Source organism: Anabas testudineus, chromosome 12 (genome assembly GCF_900324465.2).
Source record: "Anabas testudineus chromosome 12, fAnaTes1.2, whole genome shotgun sequence".
NCBI lineage: Eukaryota > Metazoa > Chordata > Actinopteri > Anabantiformes > Anabantidae > Anabas > Anabas testudineus.
The window spans coordinates 2,030,450-2,051,072 of NC_046621.1; the positions used below are offsets into that span (position 1 = coordinate 2,030,450).

Consider the following 20,623-nt stretch of genomic DNA (forward strand, 5'->3'; position numbering starts at 1 on the left):
CGCCGCTTGTGATGCTAATTTATGGACTCATCAAAGGGAAAGTTGGAACCTTTTCTCTCTTTCTCCCAGTTTCCATAGTGCCATTTGTCCTGTTGAGTGCAGCGTCCTCACAAAGCACTTAGGTTTAATTAGAAGCCCACTAACAACTCTCTGAGAGCTGCTGACCTGCTGCTGAACACAGGAACAAACAGAATCTGATTAATCTGTTGTTGTTATTTGGGGTTTGGACTGAAGACAGGACAAATCTATAAAAACTCATCAAATCTAACTGACACATAATAAAATCAACCATTAGATGCAGCCCCACATGCATTTAGTTAAAGTTCTTATCCAGAGGGAAACTCTGCATTTTACATTTTGTTGGCTGCAGCAAAACCAGATCTAACAACAGAAGCATTTAATTATCGTCCATGTGACTGGACTGAGATGGTTTATTCTGAGCAAAACAAGAAGCTAAAGATCGATAAACAATAGATGTATGATTTTTATTTCACCTTTCTTTAAACTAATAACGTCACTGATAGGTCTGATTAATTGTTTATGTGCAGTTCAGACAATAAAAAACTACAAATTAAATTTGTTTTTAGGTGTAAAACGTTGAACTTTTGCATTTGGTGGGAGAGCAGAGCCATAAAACACGCAGCATTGAGCTACAACAACATGAGACAGAACATATATCATGGTGTTGAAAAGACACGAGATGAGCTGAATACCTCACAGAATAGTAGGAGCCAGAGGTTATTTGTAGCATCTGTGTATAAACAGACGAATCATAAATTTTAGTTAAAATGTTAAAATGTTTTCTATCACAATCCACATATATACAAATACACGTGATGTTACTCCAACATCAACAAAAGTCAAAATGCTCATTCTGCAGTAAAAAGTCCCGCTTGAAGCGACTTGAAGTTGTTTTAACAGATCCGACTAATTGATGAAGAGTCACCAGATAAATGTGACGAGTCATGAGATGATCGATGAAGTGAAGAAGACAGAACAAAAACTCTGCTACAAAGATGATAAATGATTATTTTAAACATCTTACTGTTTGCTGTTTTTGCATTTGATATATTTTGAAATTTTACCTTCCTGGTCTTAAATGTTTATTGAAACTAAACTTGCGTTTGTGTAGCCGCTGATCTGATGAGGGGCTTCAGCTCTTCACTGCTTTCTGTCAGGGGTCACAGGTCAAAACGGCTGGAAACCACTGGTCCAATATTCGACTATTCATTTCACACATGTATGATTTAAATAATCTAAAACTGTATTCTGCAGGCTAATTAGTAACAACGGCCTGAACCAGTGTAGATGAAAGAAAGGTAACATAATAATATATCACTCTGGAAATAAAGTAAAGTACCTGTACTCTACTATAAGTATAGTACTTAATTCTCTCCAGCACTGCCTCTCTTCATGGGTTTATTTGTTACTTTGTGTAACCGTCCTTGTACAGTTTTATCTGCCTGTAATAGCTTCATTAGCTTCACAATTCACATAAAAGCCCCATCTTTAAATCTACATTACAGGTTACAGTTTCCTAAAACACACAATGACCATTCCTCTCTGAGTAACGGAGGATCCACAGGGGATAGGAGTCGGGGGTGAAGGTGAATGATCGGTAACTCATGAAGGTGGCAGCTGCCAGCGTCCTCCCAGCTACAGACACCTACAGAGAAGCTGGTATTGAAAGGACAAGAAGGACCGTCCCATCAGGACAATTAGCAGATGTCACCAGTAGGCTTGACCCTCTCTGACCCTGGGCTTTGTTTAGCAGGACAGGACGAAATGGATAAACTATAAACTCAGGGGGGAAACCGGCCAGGTTAAAAAGTGTTATGTACGTTGATCATATGTTTTGCACATAAAATCTTAACGTGCCACTAACTACAACTGTCAGTCTATACTGGTCTGTACTGTCAGTAGCATATAGTAAAATCACTTATGCAAATGTACGTAGTTACTTTACATTGCAAGGAATACATTAAAAAACAAAACTCGTAAATTACTAAAAACATGTCTAAATAAATCTTCTTTTTACAGCTATTTTAAATACATAGCAAATAAACAAACATATTATTTTATCATGTGAATATCAACAGCCTGATAAATACAGTATGTCTGTATCTATAAATCTACTCTTAGAGAAGATTTCTAGATACGATTTTTAAGAAATCCCTTTTGATTCAGGGACAGATCTTTATTATTCTATATATTCTAACATAACAACAATACAAATCAAGGAAAACGAGGACAATAGCATAAATGGCTCTTTTTATTTCAAAATCATCAACAAATTATGAAGATAAAATTATTACATTTAATGAATTCAGCAGCACAGATCTCCAAACTCCAATTCATAACTTCCTCACAGAACTCCACCATCACAGATGTGTGTCCATTGCGAGAGGAAAGAGGAGGAGTAAACGCAGCTATTATCTCCTGAACAACAGCTTAAAGGCGTTTACTGCAACACCCAGGGGCGCTCTTAGCATTCCTGTGCTCTTTTGTAGGAAACACTGCTGGCACACTTGCCTTTGTGCTCCTCTCGTCGTTACTGGTGCTTGAATGGCCCCACAAATGTCTAAATAACGTTTGACTTTCAGAACGTACGTAGGGTGGTCTCACACCATCACAGTGCTTTTTACATTCCCTTTTACTCTAAAGACAGTAAATGGAAACACTCAAAGCAAAGGAGACATTAGCACATCCAAGAAACCTGATCAGGTGCTGGATATAAACGTCAGGACCACAATGAGGACAGAATCCACTCCCCGAGCCGCAGAGTACAAAAGACTAATAAAATGAATTTATTTACAGATTGAAGGACTGCTCTCAGATCGTAGGCTTTGTTGCCTACTGTATAGTGACAGTCTGCAGAATGACTTCATGCTTTTGACTCTGAGCCACTCACTGCTCATTTTTCTGGCCACTTCTGAAGCTGCAGTAATCCTGACCACAAAACCATTATTCTGAGGAAAGAGGATTTCCCTACCAATCCACAGCATGCAACCAGCTTCCACATAACGAACTGTAGCTTCCACAACTACACATACACATTACAATTTTGTGCAACCAAAGCACAAACCTACTCTCCAGTTGATCTTTAAACAGCAAGTGAGGTTGGGTTAACAGATGGCTTTAAATTGCAAACGTAAGCATGAATGGTTGTTTGTGTCTGTTTCTCTCCATGTGTCAGTGCAGATACATATTCTTATAAATATTAACTGTTTTGATGAAGTTAAAGTTCAAGTGAACAGATCAATGGTCCCTGTCTTGAACACATGCAGTTCAACGTTTAACCTGCGGGGTCGCTGTAGAGTTCAATGACGGAGACAACACCGGAAGTGGTTGTTCGCGCCGGATCTCGCGATGTTTTTTGTTTTCATTGATTGAAACATGGCGTCTGAAGGAGAGGCGGGTAGTGCTGCTGCCACCGAACCGGAGGCAGGAGAGGGGTAAGTCTGCTTCACGTTCAACGATTTTACTGTCAAAAGTGTGTACACCTACTGTTCTAATGATGTGCGAAAATATAAGGTGCAGGTACGTTTTTAGCAATAAAAGCAAACTGGGTAGCTGAATATAAGCTAGCGTTCAACATAACGTTAACCGGTGAGCTGTATAACGTTCCGAGCTAGCTGTTAGCTGCTCTTTGTAAACAGAAACCATCTCTAAATCAACAAAACTAACAACTACAAGTGTTTCTGTCTGTCGGAAAACACATAAGGACTCGAATTATTAAGACTTTGTTTGCACTATTGTTTTCTTTTTAGTTAAACTGTGTGCGCCTCCCGACGCCAGACTCCGTTTAAAAAAATGTCAGTTTTAGCAAACAATATATTTTCAGTAGAAAGAAACGTTAGCCAGATGGTATATAATTACAAACCACTTTTAATGTGTGTGCCTCTTTATAATGAATTAAAAGTTTGGCAGTCGTGTAACTAATGTGCATTTTTTATGGAGAAAAATTAAGAGGGGGGGGGGAACAAGAATCATTTGTTCAGGAAAAATGATAATAAGCCTTTTTCGCATTCAAGATATTTTTTAAGAAACAAAAACTTTTCATGATGTTTTCTTTTTTCCACTTACTTACCACCTGTGCAGTTATGTGATTAATCTCTCTGTTGACCTTCAGGGATACTGCATTTGGAGATCTCCCTACTAGCATGGATACTGAATCCTCAAATGGCAAAGAGGCAATGGTAAAACTCTGAATAGGCGATGTTTTTTTGTCTTTATTTTAATTTTAATAATTTGAAATCCATGTGATACATGCTCCCCACGGCATCATACATGCACTGTTTTAATAGCAGATTTTCACTGTTGCAGGAGACGACTGGTGATGGCTCGGAGGCTGCAGACGCTCTGACGGGATCAGGAGATGAGGAGAGTGGGAGGCAGCTAGGGGAGGTGGAGCTGCAGTGTGCCTTGTGTATGAAGTGGTTTACCGCAGACACATTTGGCATTGACACTACGTATGTATATTAATCAGTGGAGAAATCTTAAATAATTTTGTGACTACACTTCACCTTTCATGGTACAGATTTTGACTCTCCCTCTCTGCAGGACTTGTCTTCCCTTTATGACCAATTATGTGTTTCACTGCAACGTGTGCCATCACAGCGGCAACACATACTTCCTTAGGAAACAAGCAAGTAGGTGTTCTGTGTGCTACAAATTACCACCAATAAGCATAATAATGGATTGCTATTTTTAGTCTTCTGCAAACTGATGGCTGCTTTTTTTGTTTCAGACCTGAAAGAGATGTGTCTCACAGCCCTAGCAAACCTGACATGGCGTTCAAGAACACAAGATGAGCACCCAAAGACCATGTTCTCCAAAGATAAGGTGGGTACAGTTAGCACAACGTTGCTGTTAGGGTTATGGCATGAAAAGCCAATTTTATACGTTGAATGTGATTATGTAGGGGTTTTCAAATAAATAGTGTATCACAAATTGAGACTAAATCTAAATAGACAGAACATAAAGTACATAATTAATAACATAGTTTAATTCAAACTAAGTGAAAATTGATGTATAATAGTTAGAAATGCACAGATATATTTAAGATTATTGGTCACGATCATGGCACCTAATGCTTATACTAATGTTGCTTTAAAATTATAATTTTAAATTAGAATGTCATAGTTCTGTCTGTATGCTGCTGTCATTCAACACAACAATCAATACAATTACTCCCCATGCTCAAAAGAGACTGATGAACTTCACTATGTATTTTAAAACATATGCAATATATTTGCAATTGTCTGTTTTATTTTAAATTCTTTGTTGCAGGATATCATACCGTTCATTGACAAGTACTGGGAATGCATGACAACCCGTCAAAGACCGGGAAAGCTCACGTGGCCCAACAACATAGTTAAGACAATGGTAATGTCCTGGAATGTGCAGAAGTTCAGTCGAGTGCACTGAATATTTTGTTGCAACAACTTGCTTTTGATAACAATCCATTATTAGTGTGATCGTTTTGTAAAACTCTTTTGTTTTCCAGAGTAAAGAGCGAGATGTTTTCCTAGTGAAGGAACATCCTGACCCAGGCAGTAAAGACCCAGAGGAGGAGTACCCTAAATTTGGCCTGTTGGACCAGGTATTTGCCACTCAGCTGTCATACGGAGTAAATATTGTTGAGGCTGTTGAAACCCCATATTTAACACATAGCTTCAACCGCTGTCACTCTTTTATAGGACCTGGGAAACATTGGACCTTCATATGACGCACAGAAGCAGACCACTGCTACTCCTACATCTGGTGGGCTCAATGGTAAGAATATAACAAAATGAGAACAAAATATTCTCTGCTTGTGACACTAAAGATTACAGCTGCACTGTTTGATACTTGTTGTTTCAACAAGGCCAAGGTAAAGAAATTTTTCAGGGTGCTTCTACACCTGTAGTTTGGTTCATTTGGACCAGGCCAAAGTTTAAAAAAGTGACTCATTGCTGGCTGTTAGTTCTGACCTGGTTCATTTTCAAACCTCAGTTTTACTTTTTCTCATCTTGCATCATCAGTACTGTGAAAAGTTATTGATTTACATAATTTTCTCTGTGTTTTTATGAGAGAATAGTTACTTTAAAATACACAGAACCAGTGCAGATTGGCTGCAAATGCATTATAAAGGACCAAAGCAAGAAAACATCAGTAAATAGGTTTTAAGATAAGATTTAAAACATCTGAGAGAGTTTGCTAATCCATAAACAAGGATTTTGGATCCAGGTATGTAAAATTCTGTGGTCTACTTTGTGTTGCATCACAAAGAAAATTCACCAGAATCCATTTGGAAACTAAACTTCTGAGATCAGGGTCCTCAACAGAGTTCGACAACTGCAAGCAAACGGTCCAAAACAGCCAAACAGAACCAAACAGGTGTAAAAGCCTCTTTACATAGTAATGGTCAGTATGAACTCTCCAAACTGAGGTTAAGGGCTTGTTAAATGTCATGACCTTGGTAACTCTGTGCATTGTGTTCCAGGTGGATCTTCTTTCTCAGGTGAATATGTGGTATTTTGGATTTGGAGCCTATCAGTGTGTTTTTGTGTCTTGTAACCCTCTGGATAGAAGTTGGCCCTGACGCCCCCCCTTTTCCCGCAACTCAAACTGAGCATAAGTCAAACTGATCCTCAATAAGCACCTTGTGGGCAACTTCATCCACGTCCAGTTGTAACCTCCCTGTCTGCTCTCTGCATCTGTTTGGTCCTCTTCCCAAAAGCTTTGTCCCCTTTGATCGGTGAACAGTTCTTCCTCGTCTCTGGCTTGCTGCTAACGGGCTCTAAAATTGCTGAAAACTTCCCTGATGAAATGACACTCTGCTCTCCATACCACTACATATGTGAGAACACGGTGCCATTTTTGATTTGCTGTTGGCTTTCATCCAATGCTAAATAGCCTCACCCTCTTTGTCCTGTTTGCTTAATTTACATAAAATTTAATTAGATTTGAGTTAAAAGGGAAAGACTTAATGCATTTAACCACCTCTGAGACTTGACTCTGTAGCTGTCAGTTGGGTTAGTGGTGATGTTTTTAAATATTATGGAGAATAAAATAGACACATGTGTAACACTTGAGTCTACACTAGCCGATTTGATGGTGGTGTGCATAGAAACAGATCATACATCCTACTAATAAGCCATGTATGTTCTTTCGTTAGTATGTCCTAATTGGTGTTTAGGAGGAAGGAGAAGAATATCTAACTGGTAAATCCTTGTGTCTGGCTCCCTAAAGTCAGTGTTTCTCATTGACAGATGTGTGGCAGGGTCCTGCAGAAGAGGCTTTATAAGAGGCTCATAGTGTTTGGAAAATGCCATGCGAACTAATTCCTGCCTTTTTGTGCCTGCTGTCTCCCTGTGTACACCAAACGCCTAATAACCAGCTTTTACTGTGTGTGTGTGTGTGTGTGTGTGTGTGTGTGTGTGTGTGTGTGTGAGTGTGAGTCTGAGTGTGTGTGGCAGTCATGGCATTATTGATGTGGAAAGATGACGTCAATTATACATTAATATTAACTTGTGAATATCTCTGGCTGTTGTTCTAGAAACCGTGGAGGTGGTTGTATAAATACACTGTGAAGAGGTTTTTGAGGTTCTGTAGACCAATATATCATCCCATAACACAATTTACCTCTTGGTAGCAACTTTGCCACCTAGCCTCATGGTGTTTCTACACCTTTGGTAATCTAGTACATGTTTTAATGGTTCTCTCTGCAGTCTCCAAATTCAGTGGTTCTAAAGCTCCAGTGCAGTGTACTGCTCGACTTATTATCGTATTAGTACATTTATATAATGTATAACTAAGACAGCCTTAGTGTTTCTAACTGACCATATGTTTTATTTGCCACTGACTGCCTGTGTTTGTACGTGTCTGTGTGCATTTCTTTACATTCAGGAGTGTAATCTGTATTGTGCTTTTAAGGTGCTTTGGCGCCTGGCCCAGGAAAGGGAAGAGGGGCTAAACGCAAACAACAGCAGCAACAGGAAGGCACAGCTGCAGGAGCAACTAAGAGAACCAGGAGGTAAAAGAAACATCAGTAAACACACTCAGTCCATGTTAACAGCAGTGCTTCTCTACTCTTTGTATGGGCAAATCACTTCCCCTCACCATATGTCTGTGATACAATCTGACCTTGTACTCTCCCTCCCTCGTTGCAGCGACCCTCTGTTCTCGGCCCAGCGTTTGCCTCCTCATGGTTACCCTTTGGAGCACCCTTTTAATAAAGATGGGTACCGTTACATCCTGGCAGAACCCGACCCCCATGCCCCAGACCCAGAAAAGCTTGAGCTCGACTGCTGGGCTGGAAAACCCATACCTGGAGATTTGTACAGGGCCTGTCTGTATGAGAGGGTGCTCCTAGCCTTGCACGACAGAGGTACTGGTTTATTATCTACAACATATTTCAGGGCTTTTCAGTCTTAAACTGGTTTTTAAAAAGCATTAAATTTGAAATGGTGTTGTAAACACAATTTATTATGTTCTTTTGCTCTTTTACTGTTTAATTATATGCATTCTGCCAACTCACCAGTAGATGACACTATTTACATTTTATACACTGTCCCTTTATTTGATATGTTCAAAACCACTGTATGTTCCTGTTGCAGCACCTCAGTTGAAGATCTCTGACGACCGTCTGACAGTGACCGGGGAGAAGGGTTACTCTATGGTGCGAGCATCCCACGGCATACGGAAAGGCGCCTGGTACTTTGAGGTCACTGTAGATGACATGCCTCCAGAAACAGCAGCCAGACTCGGCTGGTCGCAGCCACTTGGTTAGTGGAGTTTTTAATACTCTTTACTTTTAGAATAATGTGAATATTTATGATGCGAATAGAGACGCTGATAAATCGTGAAGGTAAGTTTTAAGTGCATTTAAAGTGAGGAGGTCACAGGTAGCATTATTTTTTTGGTAGAATGATTTTTAAATATATTTTTCTGTGTATTCTTTAGGCAACCTGCAGGCACCTCTGGGTTACGACAAGTTCAGCTACTCATGGCGCAGTAAGAAGGGCACGCGGTTTCACCAGTCGATAGGAAAACATTATTCCTCGGGCTACGGTCAGGGAGACACACTGGGCTTCTACATAGATCTACCTGATGGCACAGAGACGGCCAAGGCTCTGCCTGATACATACAAAGACAAGGTAACACCTGAGACATAATGAGACTATAACATGCTGGACACACAACCTTGATTTATTCATTTTCTTAAATCTGGTCTCTCTTCAGGCACTGATTAAGTTCAAGAGCTACCTGTACTTTGAGGAGAAGGACTATGTGGACAAAGCAGAGAAAAGCCTCAAGTCAACGAGCCCCAGCAGGGTTAGAAACCTCCCCAAAATAAAACCTAGTCAGAACACTTGGCACTGTTTGCTGCCGTTAACTTGTGGATCCTGTTTTTCAGATGGTATTCTACAAAAACGGAGTGAACCAAGGTGTTGCCTATGAAAACCTGTTTGAAGGCATCTACTTCCCTGCTATCTCACTCTACAAGAGCTGCACGGTTGGTACATGTGTTGTGCTGCTGCTGCATTCTGTGCCTTATTGTTATCCTCTAGTTTAAAGTTTACTTCTGTATGTTTTCAGGTTTCAGTCAACTTTGGGCCACATTTCAAACACCCTCCGAAAGACGTCAAATACCAGCCGGTGAGAGATTCTGGGAAGACTCCGTACTTTTCCAGATGATGTTACAAACTTCACACTAACATTTACTGAGATATAGTTTGTGACTTGTGTGCATGCTTTATTTTATTTCCCTCCTTACAGATGAGTGACATGGGTTGGGGAGCCGTGATCGAACACACACTGGCGGATATGCTGTACCACGTGGAGACGGAAGTGGACGGACGACGCAGCCCTCCTTGGGAAGGATGAATGCAGCTTGAATGCAGTACGCACACGCCCCTTGTCAAAACACAGTTCCACGTTCACACAGTAAAACTAAAGCACCACGTTGCAGGAAACAGTTTGTGAATACATTTCAACTCTTGCAACATTAATTTTGCCAAACAGGAAGTTTAAATTCTGAAGTGATGACACCATGCTGGTGGTGGCTGCATATCATTATTTGTTTGCAGACATTCCATGTGAAGATTTAACAAAGACAAAATCAACTTATTTTTGGTGCTCTGCTTTGAAATATGTATATTTTGAAGTTCTTATCATACTGTAGAGTCCTCACTATTTGTCATTTATAGCATATTGTTTGGATTATTTTTGAACCTGATGTTCGGCCAAACAAATGAAGCAGTTCACACCGTCAGGAGTTGTTTCTGCAGTCTTTAGTGGATTCTGTGCTTTTGCTAACTTCACTTGTTTTACAGTGTATGTGAGTTCTTTACTGTTTTATACTCTGGGTTAAATAAAAAAAATGCCACATTGAGAAAGTTAAATTTTGATTTCAAACAAAGATTCATGCATTAACATTAAAGAAGTGACTTTCCACACACATGACTTCACGTGGACATGTTTAAAAAATGGTTTAGAAAACATCATAATGCAGCTGTGAGGAGATAGATGTGTTGTCAAGAATTCTTATTTTATAACTTTATTATCATTCATTATGTGTCCAGTAGGGTGTGTTGTAGAGTGTTAGAAAGCGTTTGTTAAATTCCCAAATGGGGAAATGTTAAAGGTTAGGTCACTTTTTACCCCGGTTAAAAAAATAAAACACACAAGCAAATAATTAAAACAGCTTCCACAGTTTGACAACACAACCCAATACACAAATCTGTATTTCTCTTTTTTGTATCACATCATATTTAGCATTTTATTTTCTTTATCTGTAGCTCGTATGTGTATTTGGTTGTTATCTCCTTTTATGTTTTTTTACGTTGCTCCTGCAGGTTGTCAAGCTTTTTTCATCTTTGTTCTATATAATGTCAAAAATATTGAAACAAGTTCAAGTTTTGTTTTGTTTTATCCAACCAACAACTGCAAACCCAAAGATATCTAATTTAATCTTAAACAAGGCTAAAATATCCGAGAACCAGGTTGGGTTGTGGATTTAGTGCATATGGCCTTTTATGTCTTCCAGTTCTCAGTCTCTCTATTGCTCATGTTTGGGTCAATAACTCATAACTCAACTAGTGAGACCAACTTATGACCTGCTTCTTGATGGGTTCTGTTCACTGTCAGTGTTTCATTTAAAGGATTTTATGATCCCCATACTTGTATCTCGTAAGAATAAATACAATGTGGTGCAGTCAGAAAAGGCAAATTTAATATTTTAACATATAAAACACAACAGAACAAAATACGCCCATGTGGCTGCTGGAATTAGTCTTAATGTCATCAAGTAGCTTCATTTCCATATTTGTATCAAAATTCAAGTTGTTCTTCTAAAAACTTCTGATGCTTAAAAATTGGTGGATATGGGGCTTGTGACTGACGAGAACGTGTCTAAAAGAATAAATGTTTAACAAATTAACAAAATAAGTGCAAACATAGTGAAGGATGAGTGAAAGGAGAACAATACGAGCAGAAACGAATGCTATGCTGTGATGTAAAGGCTCAATCAGAACAGCTTCCGTTGTCCTTTGTTGCTACAGTGGGTGGCTGCTAGTTTAGGACAGTCTTCACAGGGCAGTGCCGAGTAGTCCTGACTTCATGTAATTTTCACTGTGCGCCAAACTGTGTTTGCTTTCATTTGCTGGATCTGAAGGATGCTGTTGTAGGAGAGAGGAACGACACGTTCAGCTTTCATATACATAACTACTCACACACACACACACACACTCGCAGAGAAGCAGTAGACTCTTACACGTCTGCGGAAGATTCGGCCCAGCAGGCTGCGTTTGGGGCTGTCGAGGCCTCTTGGCGCCTGGGACCAGTCCAGGTCTGTAGATCGACTTCCCTCGGGGCTAAAGATATTCAGCTCTCTGAAACATCCTGTCTCTATTATCTACAGGAGGGTGAAAGTCCAAATATGCAGTTAGCAGGTTTCTGTCTTTTCTTTCTTTGGATTTTCATTAGAAGAAACTAATAACACAGACAGAAACATACAGTACAACCAGCTCGTCATCTAAGATATTAACTTAAATTGAGACAGGAGAAGACTAATATTATAATAAATTACTGGTAGTTACCCTCAGTTTTAATGTGAACAATATGTGCTGGCCATGAGCTTCACCTTGCCTCTGCCCTGTGTCCTACTTTTTGTGTCTGATTTAACGTAGAAGTGACTGTACCTCGTTTTGCCAGGCTATCGGCACGCTGCCTGTGTTGAACTTGGAGTAGAAGCTGCTGTCTGTTTGGTCCAGAACGACTCCCTTCACTGAAGAAAACTCATCGATGTCCTGCACGTCGCTGCAGTACACTTGTCTGGGCTAAAGGAGAAATCAAGTCACAGTGTACTGTGAGACCTAAATTCAGTGTGTGTCTGTTTAACTAATATACTGTTTATCACCCAACTCCACATTTATTAAAAAATCAAATAGTTGATTTGTATATTAAGGTTTCATGTACTGGTCAGGTTAATCTGACTAACAGCTTAAAATAGTCCAATCTCAAGCATCTAACATCACCTCCTAATTAGAAAGTGGTTTTATACAATCTAGTTTGTAAATTACTACTTAGTGTGATATGTTTTAACTCAGAGTCAGAATCAGGAGAAACCAACAGGATACTTACATCAGGTTTAAACGGAGGATCAACAAGTCCTGCCTCCAGCATCCGGAAGTTGATATTTCTAAAGAAAGGATGTGACTGTACTTGTTTCCCCTTTGAGCCCTGGCAGCCCAACCTCTGTTTGGGGTCTTTGGTCAGCAGCTACAATAAAGTAAAGGAAACTTTTTACTTTTCTAACTGAACTTGACTGAGTTTGAAGACGTAGAAGCTGGATGTTTGAGCTGTTCTGTGATTATTTCAAACTCACCATACTGCAGAGTTCTTTCATCATCCTGCTGAACTTGTCACTGTATTCCTCCTGCTCTGTCTGAATCCTCCGCTCCATCTCTGAAGGTTTAGGATGCTCTCCTCTGGCCCTGAACGGAGGCTGACCTGCAGTCATTTCGTAAATAAGGCAACCGAGGCCCCACCAGTCCGCGCTCATCCCGTAACGCTCATAGCCGATCACCTCAGGAGCTGGAATTAGGATTTAAAATGAACTGCCATTAACTATTTGTGATAAATATGCAAGAACTGTGGTGGATCATGTGGATGGGTCATGTAGCGCCATCATCAGGTCAAAATTAAAGATGTTCAAAGTTACCAGCCTCAGGTGCTCCCATACTAAAGTAAGACCGGGCTCTCAGCTCATTCTTCTGCCACATTTTTAGTGGGATAAAACCCTACAGGCTCATACGTACCCATATATCCCAGCGTGCCCACCCTGCCTCGCACCAGACCCCCGTCAGTCAGCCTCACAGCCAGGCCAAGATCAGAAATGCGGATGTGTCCTTGAGGAAACAAACAGAAACACACTCGATTGGTTTCACGGTTGAGATTTTGTGCTGTTATAACACACTTTCCCTTTTGCTTAATGAAATCCAGCTGCCCGTAGGCGGAAAGCAGACGTTGGTGCTAGTTCTAGGAACTAATACAACTAGTTTTGACAACCGTACATAACAAAGCTAGTAATTTCCAGTGATTAAGGCATGTAAAACCAAAGTGTCCAGTGTCTCCACACATGCTGCCAAGAATGAACAGGTGCTGAGGGTTCTTAAAATAGATGAAACCACACCTGATTCCCACAGGGTTTTCACTTCCTCAACCTGCCTTGCTTGTCAAAATACCATCAACTCAGATTCCTTCTTGAGAACAGGTTGATGCATTTAAAGATCTGATTGGCTGAGTGATTGTCTGGCAGAACCTGAACTGTTATCTTTTAAATCACCATCAGACTAATTTCAGAGCTAAAAATAACCACGTCCGAAAGTGGCTGTCAAACATTTCATTCAGACGTGAGCTGCACGCAAATCACTCAAACAAACAAGAGCTGTCGACTATACCTACACGTACCGTTGTCGTCCAAGAGAATGTTTTCAGGTTTCATATCCCTGGAAGAATAAACAGCAGTTGAGTCAGTACCTTCGAGATGGCAGAGGTGTGATTTAATGTGATGCTGATGCAGAAACATACTGACCTATATAATATAGACTTCTGATGCAGGTGAATTAAACCACAACAGACTTCTGCAGCGTAGAAACGCACCCTCTCTTTGTCCAGGCCAGGTTCTCCAATGTTATAAATATGATACCTCAAGTCCCCACCGCTCATCATGGTCAGAACCATACAGAGAGCGTGTTTAGTCTCATAGGCATACGCCAGATTCACCTGAATGGAGAACAAGAAGGTGAATGTGAAGTTTCGATCACTGAGCCCATGAAAATACCAAAACAATGGCTCCAGCCAATGATTCTACTGAAGGTGTCTTTAAAAAATATATAGTTTCATTTACAGCAAATATCATTCTAAAGGAAATCAACTATGTTCAGCAGTGGATTGACTGAAATTTATTTATTTGCGGATGTATGGACACTTAGCATCTCTATCTCAGTTCATGCTGCACAGACAATAGGTTCAGTTTATTGAATTTGAAAACAAAATGATTAAACAGAAGAACAACTCTCATGATCTCACCACAAACCGACTGTCCAGGTCTTCCAGGATCTGTTTCTCATTGAGAGCCATGGCCTCTCCTCTCCTTTTCTTGACATGGGTCTTGTCCAGTTTTTTGCAGGCGTACATCTTACCTGTGGCACGCACCTGACAGGCCCACACCTACACAGAAAAAGAAAGTGTCTCCACGATATGAATAAATAACTGGGTCAACATTGTTTGCAGCTATTGTTAGTATGTGGGCCACTAGTGAAACCTTAGTCCAAATGAGTCAGGTGTTTGAAAGGGGCAGTTTCCTGAAGTGCAGAACAATAACAGTACACAGAGCAACACTGAATCACAAATCACTGCTTTATGAGTATTCTAGTGATTTCAAGTTGTTGTAAATGAAACCAGATCTTGAAGGAAGAGTATCTATAAAAACATGGAGCTTAATGAGACGTGGATGAAGACAGAACTTCATCAAATGAAACCAAAACTATCTGTATGGTTAAATACCACGATAGGTGAAGGGGAAGAAAGCCTCATTATTTAGTGTCTTATTAAAAGAAAACACCCTGTTCCGTGTTTAAGACTGACTCTCGTGTTGGAGGGAGGAAAAGCAGCTCATCATAATAAGGCTAAGCATTCCTGGTAATTACTCTCATGTCGTCATAGAATCTACATCGGGAGAATGGCAGGAGTGTGCAAAGTTTACGAAGCAGAAGAGACGGTTACTTATGTAGTAAGAATTTACAGCATCATCTCTTATTTATAGTTTGATGTCTTCATTACTAATGTTGAAAACAGTCCTTACCTCTCCAAACCCTCCTTTCCCCAGCAGTCTGTACTGTCTGAATGTCTGTTTGGTGATCGGCTGCCTTGAAGAGAAAGAAAGAATAGTCTTTATTAAACCCGGAGATAAATAGAGGAGTTCACTGATCTGATGCATCTTATTTCATTTACTAAGACAACAACAGAACAAACAAACTGACCTCTCCAACATTTTCCACTGTAGAAAACGGTCAAAAAACATGCTGTCCTGGTACTGGATGAAGGGCTCTCTGCTGAGGTATTCATGTAGGTCTCTGATCCGTGGAACAGGAGAGTTAGTCGATATTCACAGAAAACATGAGCACATCTATATCCAGAAGGAGCACGTGTATATGAACTTACTCTCTGCACTCATGAAAGACATCCCCACAGGGATCGAGCGCCAGATTGTGTCTGCAGGTCTGGTCATGCTTCAGCAAAATGGGCAAACTCTGATAGGACTGAGGGAACATTGGTGAAGTAGTTAAAACATGTGTTGAACAGCGGCAGCGACTAGAATCAAGTAGTATTTACAGAGGCAAGAAAAAGTATGTGAACCCTTTGTAATTGTGTAGATTTCTGAATTTATTTGTCATAAAATGTGATCTGATCTTCAACGAACTCCAGAATATTAACAAATATAATTTGTTTAAAATAATAACACACACACAAAAAAAATCAGATCTATTATGTCTTTATTTAGAACAACCATAAAAGCCTCATAGTGCAGTTCTGTAGGAAGAATGGGCTAAATTCCTCCTGAACAATGTGCAGGTCTGATCCACAGCTACAGGAAGCACCTGGTTGAGGTTATTGCTGCCAAGGGAGGAGGTCAATCTGTAGTTAATTCCAGGGGTTCACAAACTTTTACCACTAGCACTATGAGGTTTGTATGGTTGTTCTAATTAAAACATTAAAAATCGGATTTTTGTTTTTTAGGCCCATTTTATTTGTTAATAATCTTGAATTATATGAAGATCAGAGCATGTTTTATTACAAATGAATGCAGAAAACCATTAAAATCCAAAATGCTCATATACTTTTGTTTCTATCCATTGTTTGTACCAACTTACTATAAATATATTTACCTGGCAAAAAGAACATGTGTGAAAAAAAACAAGGAGCATGAACAGGACCAAGTAAGTAGCTGTGTCAGGATGGTCAGTTCAATAGAATATAATAACCATAATGAACACTCAGGGTAAAACAACTCTCAAAGTTCTTGTTAGTTTGTGTCATAGCAATGAATAAGATCTGGTTCTTCCACCAGGACACTGCTAATGGCACTCTGGGTATTTCTCACCGTTTTGATCTGGAAATACTGCTTGTAAAATAGTTAATTGAGATGATTATGAAAGAGACGTCATGGAAAGTTCAGCTATGTGCAGGTGATTGCTGTGTTAACTAGCAGAGTGATGCTAGTGTGCATGAAACCCAAAACATGTTAGGGAAGTGGTCGGACCTTAAATGGACTTGTAACTAGGTTTTAGGGCAGTTAACAGTGTGTGTTTGTGTTTGTGTAGCTCTCACACCTGAGTTGTGAAATATCTTTCTATGATGCTGAAGCCAAACTCTCTTCTCTCCTCGTCTGCCTTTGTCCCGAAGGCTTCCTACGAAGGAGACAAGGAGTCATCGATACACAAGTAGAAAAAGAAACCCCGGCTCTGCCCCACCTCCAGTAGGAATCCTTAGGCAGGACCCCCCCTACACTTAACCCGCCTGTGCCTCGCTCCTTGTATCTCACTTGATAAATGACTAAATGTAACTGGAGCAGGAATGTGCAGGTGGTTTTAAATACAAATTTAATGAACACACACATCTTTAACTCTAAAATCTTTGAATATAAAGTTCTCATTTTGACTCTATTCAGCTTTTATTTTTTCATTTTTCACTTTGTACCAGAGCTTCCTGTAAAGCTATGTAGTTCTGCAGGTCCGGCCGACTCCGACAGAAGAGCTGAAACAGTTTCTTGCCAATCGGCTGCTTCACACAAAGACTGTGGTAGTCTCGTTCTGAGGGAGACAATAAAACGTAAAGTCAACTCACACAACAGACTGTGACATTTATCTGCTTATGAGACACGTACCTATGTTCATCGCCAGGTCCTCACACTGACTGATGTGAGGAAAGCGAAGCATCTCTTTCCATTTCCAGCTTCTGCCTTTGCTCCCTCCTCCTGCAAACAGTCAAACATTCAGACAGTCAGACAGCGAGAGGTGGAAGAAGTCCTGAGATCATTTCCACAGGTTAAAGCTGAATGTAACAAGTAAAATGCATTTAAAGTTTTAATTGAATGTCTCAATGAGATGCAAGATCTGTTTTGCAGGAGGCACCTGAGATGAATATATAGAGGTGACATAGGTTTTAGTCCGACTTCTGAGTCTTTATCTTCCAGTAGTTTGGTGCAAAACAGAAATTAGTACTGGAAACCGTGTCCCAGAGCAGGTATGAGGAACTTTTAAAGGCAGGTTCTCCTCTGAAACAGTGACATGGTTACGAGATCTGGACTCAAGCAACTATCTTAAAAATCTTGGCATCAAACTTACAGAGGAAGGCACAGAGGCACCGTTGCCTTCTAACGCCAGAGATGACCGTCCAGCTTTTTCATATAACTCTCAATAACTGTCTGCAGAAGGACATTAAATGCACTCAGTGGTTTAAGGGCAGCAGCAGCACGAGCGGACAAGATAACTTCATAAATCAGACTATCGTGGATCAAAAGTATAAAAGTATACGAGCATGGTGGTGCTGATTAAAAGTGTAAGTATCAGTGTATAAAAGTGTATAAAAGTGCAGTAAAGAGCTTCCTGTCAGTGTTTTACTGTCTGTAATGTGTTGGCTGATATCACTCATACTGTATTATTACTTCTCCACTTGTAGATGATCATATCTTTGTGTTGTTGCAAAAATCCACTAACTTAAGCAACAGGCTTGTACTTGTACTTTTACTTCTACCGCCTCTGCAAACATTTAATCCTTAACTCTGTTAGGAAAAAATGTCCCTGGACCGACATCATATGAAAAGTTGTGGTCTGAAAAGGAACTGGTTTTAGCAGCTGTCAGACGAATGTGTTGGAGTAATAAATAAATCACTGAGGAGAGTGAAATCAAAAGTATAACAACCTTCAGCAGGTGTCAGTGCTGTCAGCGTGTGAGTCAGTGTGTCATCACCGTGCACGCGTACATTCGAGCCCGGCCCGTCAGGTTTCAGACAATAGTAGTAGTGAATGAACTATTATTAGCTCTGGGAACAGGTAAGTTAAGCCTGTGGGACCGCATTACTCTGCACCTTACGCTCAGACCTAAATAGCTGCGATGTCACTTTGAGATTCTATCGTTTACATTCACTAAGAAGGAAAAAAGACTGAACGTGGAAAATAAAACCTTCTGGTTGGTGTGGGACAATCAAAGCAGCATCAGCACAGATGATTTGATGAGTCTCAGACCCCTGAGCAGTCAGCTCCTCTGTGATCAGTTTCATCATCGTCCCTCATTCTTTGACACCGTGTTGTTTGGGGAAGTCACTTTCCTTCAATCACTCAACCAAAACAACCTGTTTCCACCTGAGATTCTGACCAAGATAAGGTCATGAAGAAGGGAGATCACTTCTGCAAACTCTGTGAGCTGTTAATCTACAGACCTCTGCAGTGCATGCTAACATTTCCCTCATTTTTAACATGTAAATAGAGGAATATATGTTTATAATACATGTAGATATAAAAAAAAAACCCTGTTACGTCTCATTTTGTCCCACTGTCACTTTAAAATGACTTTTTAAAACATCTTGGACACATGCTTTTAAAAGCATAGAAAGGTTAAACACTTACCTTCCCTGGCTTTTATAAGAGCACTATTTGCCACCATGCTTTCGATCTCCATCGTGTGTGTGCGTTTGTTCTTGTCGTGAGTACACTGGCAGGAATAAACCCAGAGCTCAGCAGCAGCAGCCCGGGTGAGTTGAGTAGAAGTAATGAGGTGTGCCGTTTGGCTGCCGTCTGACCTTCAGCAGCTGTGACTCACTGATGAATGTAGAGGCAGACGTTCGTCACAGAGGCGGGACAAACACTGCACAGCTCTCATCATCTGTGGAGCAGGTTCACAACAAGCACTGAAGGCAACTTAAACTATGTGATGATGTGTTATTTACATTTCTGCACATGTTCTGCTCTTTGTAGAGCAGCCATTCAGTGGAATGATTTCCTATCATTTATTTACGGGTCACAGACCAAGTTGGCTCTTAGAAAAACACACAGGCTGCATGGACGGCATACTTTTAGTCCTATATAATTGTTTTCATTATACAGATTCATTACTTTAGTGTCTCATTTAGTGTGTTTCAGTGTTCTGTCCACTAACCTGCTGCTGCTTTTCACTCAGTTAGACCCTGAACATTCCCACTGGTTAGTAGAAGAATGCATAAATGCAATATATTATATTATTATTATTCTCTTCTCCAGTTCAAAACTTTAATATAACTTCAGCTTAATGTAGAATTTACTGACATGAAGGTTTTATAGTGAAATAACTGGATGTAAACTGTCTCAGTCAAGAGGTACATTGTTCAACATTCGTCCTGCAGCTCTGAATAATCGAGTAGTGTTAACTTGAAATGATTTTAATGAGATTTTAAACATGCAGATCTGTGTTTGTGTCACAGATTCTCAACAGATGTTTTTACATCAGTGCTCAGTCTGACACCTGGTGGTCGGATGACAACACTGCAACTCACACCTGTCTCAACTCCTGCTCTGTGTCAGATATTAATCATCTTCTGTTTGTATCTTCGAACATCTTTCTGTTATCTATATATTACTAAGTGTCTTTAGGGATAAAGTGGTGTTTTATTACTGCAGTGAACTTATTGAGTTCAAAGTTAACTCACTGTGCAAAGTTTGGTGCAAAACTACCAAGAAGCTAAAATTAACATTAATATGTATTATATCAAATTGATTTGTATCCTTGTCTTGTATTTTTCTGCATTTATTCTATATAGATTTAAATCCTCTACTGTAGTAGTTTGTGTAGTTTAGTTTTATTATGGTCTGACAACCGTTAGTTCACAATGCACTCTCAGGTAGCATCCGTCAACATCACCACTGAGACGTTTCAGCTGCTTTTGACCCAGTAAATATCCACGCTGTGCACAGCATGCTAGTTGTGCAGCTACAAGTTCTGCAAAGTCTGCAGGTTTAACCAGAGGTGACAGTATTTGACTGTTTGACAACAAATTTTAAATCCTAAGACCTAATTTTGTGATTGTACACAAATATGA

At 40.0% G+C, this 20,623-nt stretch overlaps 2 protein-coding genes across 3 annotated transcripts; one reads left to right on the forward strand and one right to left on the reverse strand.

Moving 5' to 3' along the window:
• The first annotated feature begins 3,394 nt into the window (after positions 1-3,394).
• On the forward strand, positions 3,395-10,362 carry ash2l (ash2 like, histone lysine methyltransferase complex subunit). 2 transcript variants are annotated; one of them, XM_026355004.1, is made up of 17 exons: positions 3,395-3,455; positions 4,133-4,199; positions 4,327-4,472; positions 4,564-4,652; positions 4,751-4,845; positions 5,293-5,388; positions 5,510-5,605; positions 5,703-5,778; positions 6,488-6,505; positions 7,921-8,020; positions 8,157-8,374; positions 8,604-8,771; positions 8,950-9,143; positions 9,229-9,321; positions 9,404-9,502; positions 9,586-9,645; positions 9,766-10,362. In XM_026355004.1, exons 1-17 carry the CDS (start codon positions 3,397-3,399, stop codon positions 9,871-9,873), a joined length of 1,782 nt encoding a protein of 593 aa, XP_026210789.1. In that variant the 5' UTR covers positions 3,395-3,396; the 3' UTR covers positions 9,874-10,362. The 2 variants fall into 2 exon arrangements, with proteins under 2 accessions (XP_026210789.1, XP_026210791.1); XM_026355006.1 differs by lacking the exon at positions 6,488-6,505.
• An 873-nt stretch (positions 10,363-11,235) lies between these two features.
• grk5 (G protein-coupled receptor kinase 5) lies at positions 11,236-19,365 on the reverse strand. Its single transcript, XM_026355007.1, has 16 exons — positions 19,179-19,365; positions 17,438-17,527; positions 17,251-17,363; positions 16,884-16,961; positions 15,715-15,812; positions 15,534-15,626; positions 15,356-15,419; positions 14,581-14,721; positions 14,084-14,274; positions 13,960-13,997; positions 13,308-13,397; positions 12,875-13,083; positions 12,631-12,768; positions 12,189-12,326; positions 11,762-11,902; positions 11,236-11,666 (listed from the first exon to the last, which is right to left on the reverse strand). Exons 1-16 carry the CDS (start codon positions 19,228-19,230, stop codon positions 11,577-11,579), a joined length of 1,764 nt encoding a protein of 587 aa, XP_026210792.1. The 5' UTR covers positions 19,231-19,365; the 3' UTR covers positions 11,236-11,576.
• Positions 19,366-20,623: the final 1,258 nt, after the last annotated feature.

What these genes read in the sequence shown, in the direction of transcription:
- ash2l (XM_026355004.1), top strand. Translation starts at nt 3,397, where the DNA reads ATGGCGTCTGAAGGAGAGGCGGGTAGTGCTGCTGCCACCGAACCGGAG. An exon ending in GAACCGGAGGCAGGAGAGGG is followed by an intron (nt 3,456 to 4,132) that starts GTAAGTCTGCTT and finishes GTTGACCTTCAG; the next exon opens with GGATACTGCATTTGGAGATC. An exon ending in ACAACATAGTTAAGACAATG is followed by an intron (nt 5,389 to 5,509) that starts GTAATGTCCTGG and finishes TTTGTTTTCCAG; the next exon opens with AGTAAAGAGCGAGATGTTTT.
- grk5 (XM_026355007.1), bottom strand. Translation starts at nt 19,230, where the DNA reads ATGGAGATCGAAAGCATGGTGGCAAATAGTGCTCTTATAAAAGCCAGG. An exon ending in GGAAAGGAGGGTTTGGAGAG is followed by an intron (nt 14,722 to 15,355) that starts GTAAGGACTGTT and finishes TTTTCTGTGTAG; the next exon opens with GTGTGGGCCTGTCAGGTGCG. An exon ending in ATCCTCCGTTTAAACCTGAT is followed by an intron (nt 12,327 to 12,630) that starts GTAAGTATCCTG and finishes TTTCTCCTTTAG; the next exon opens with CCCAGACAAGTGTACTGCAG.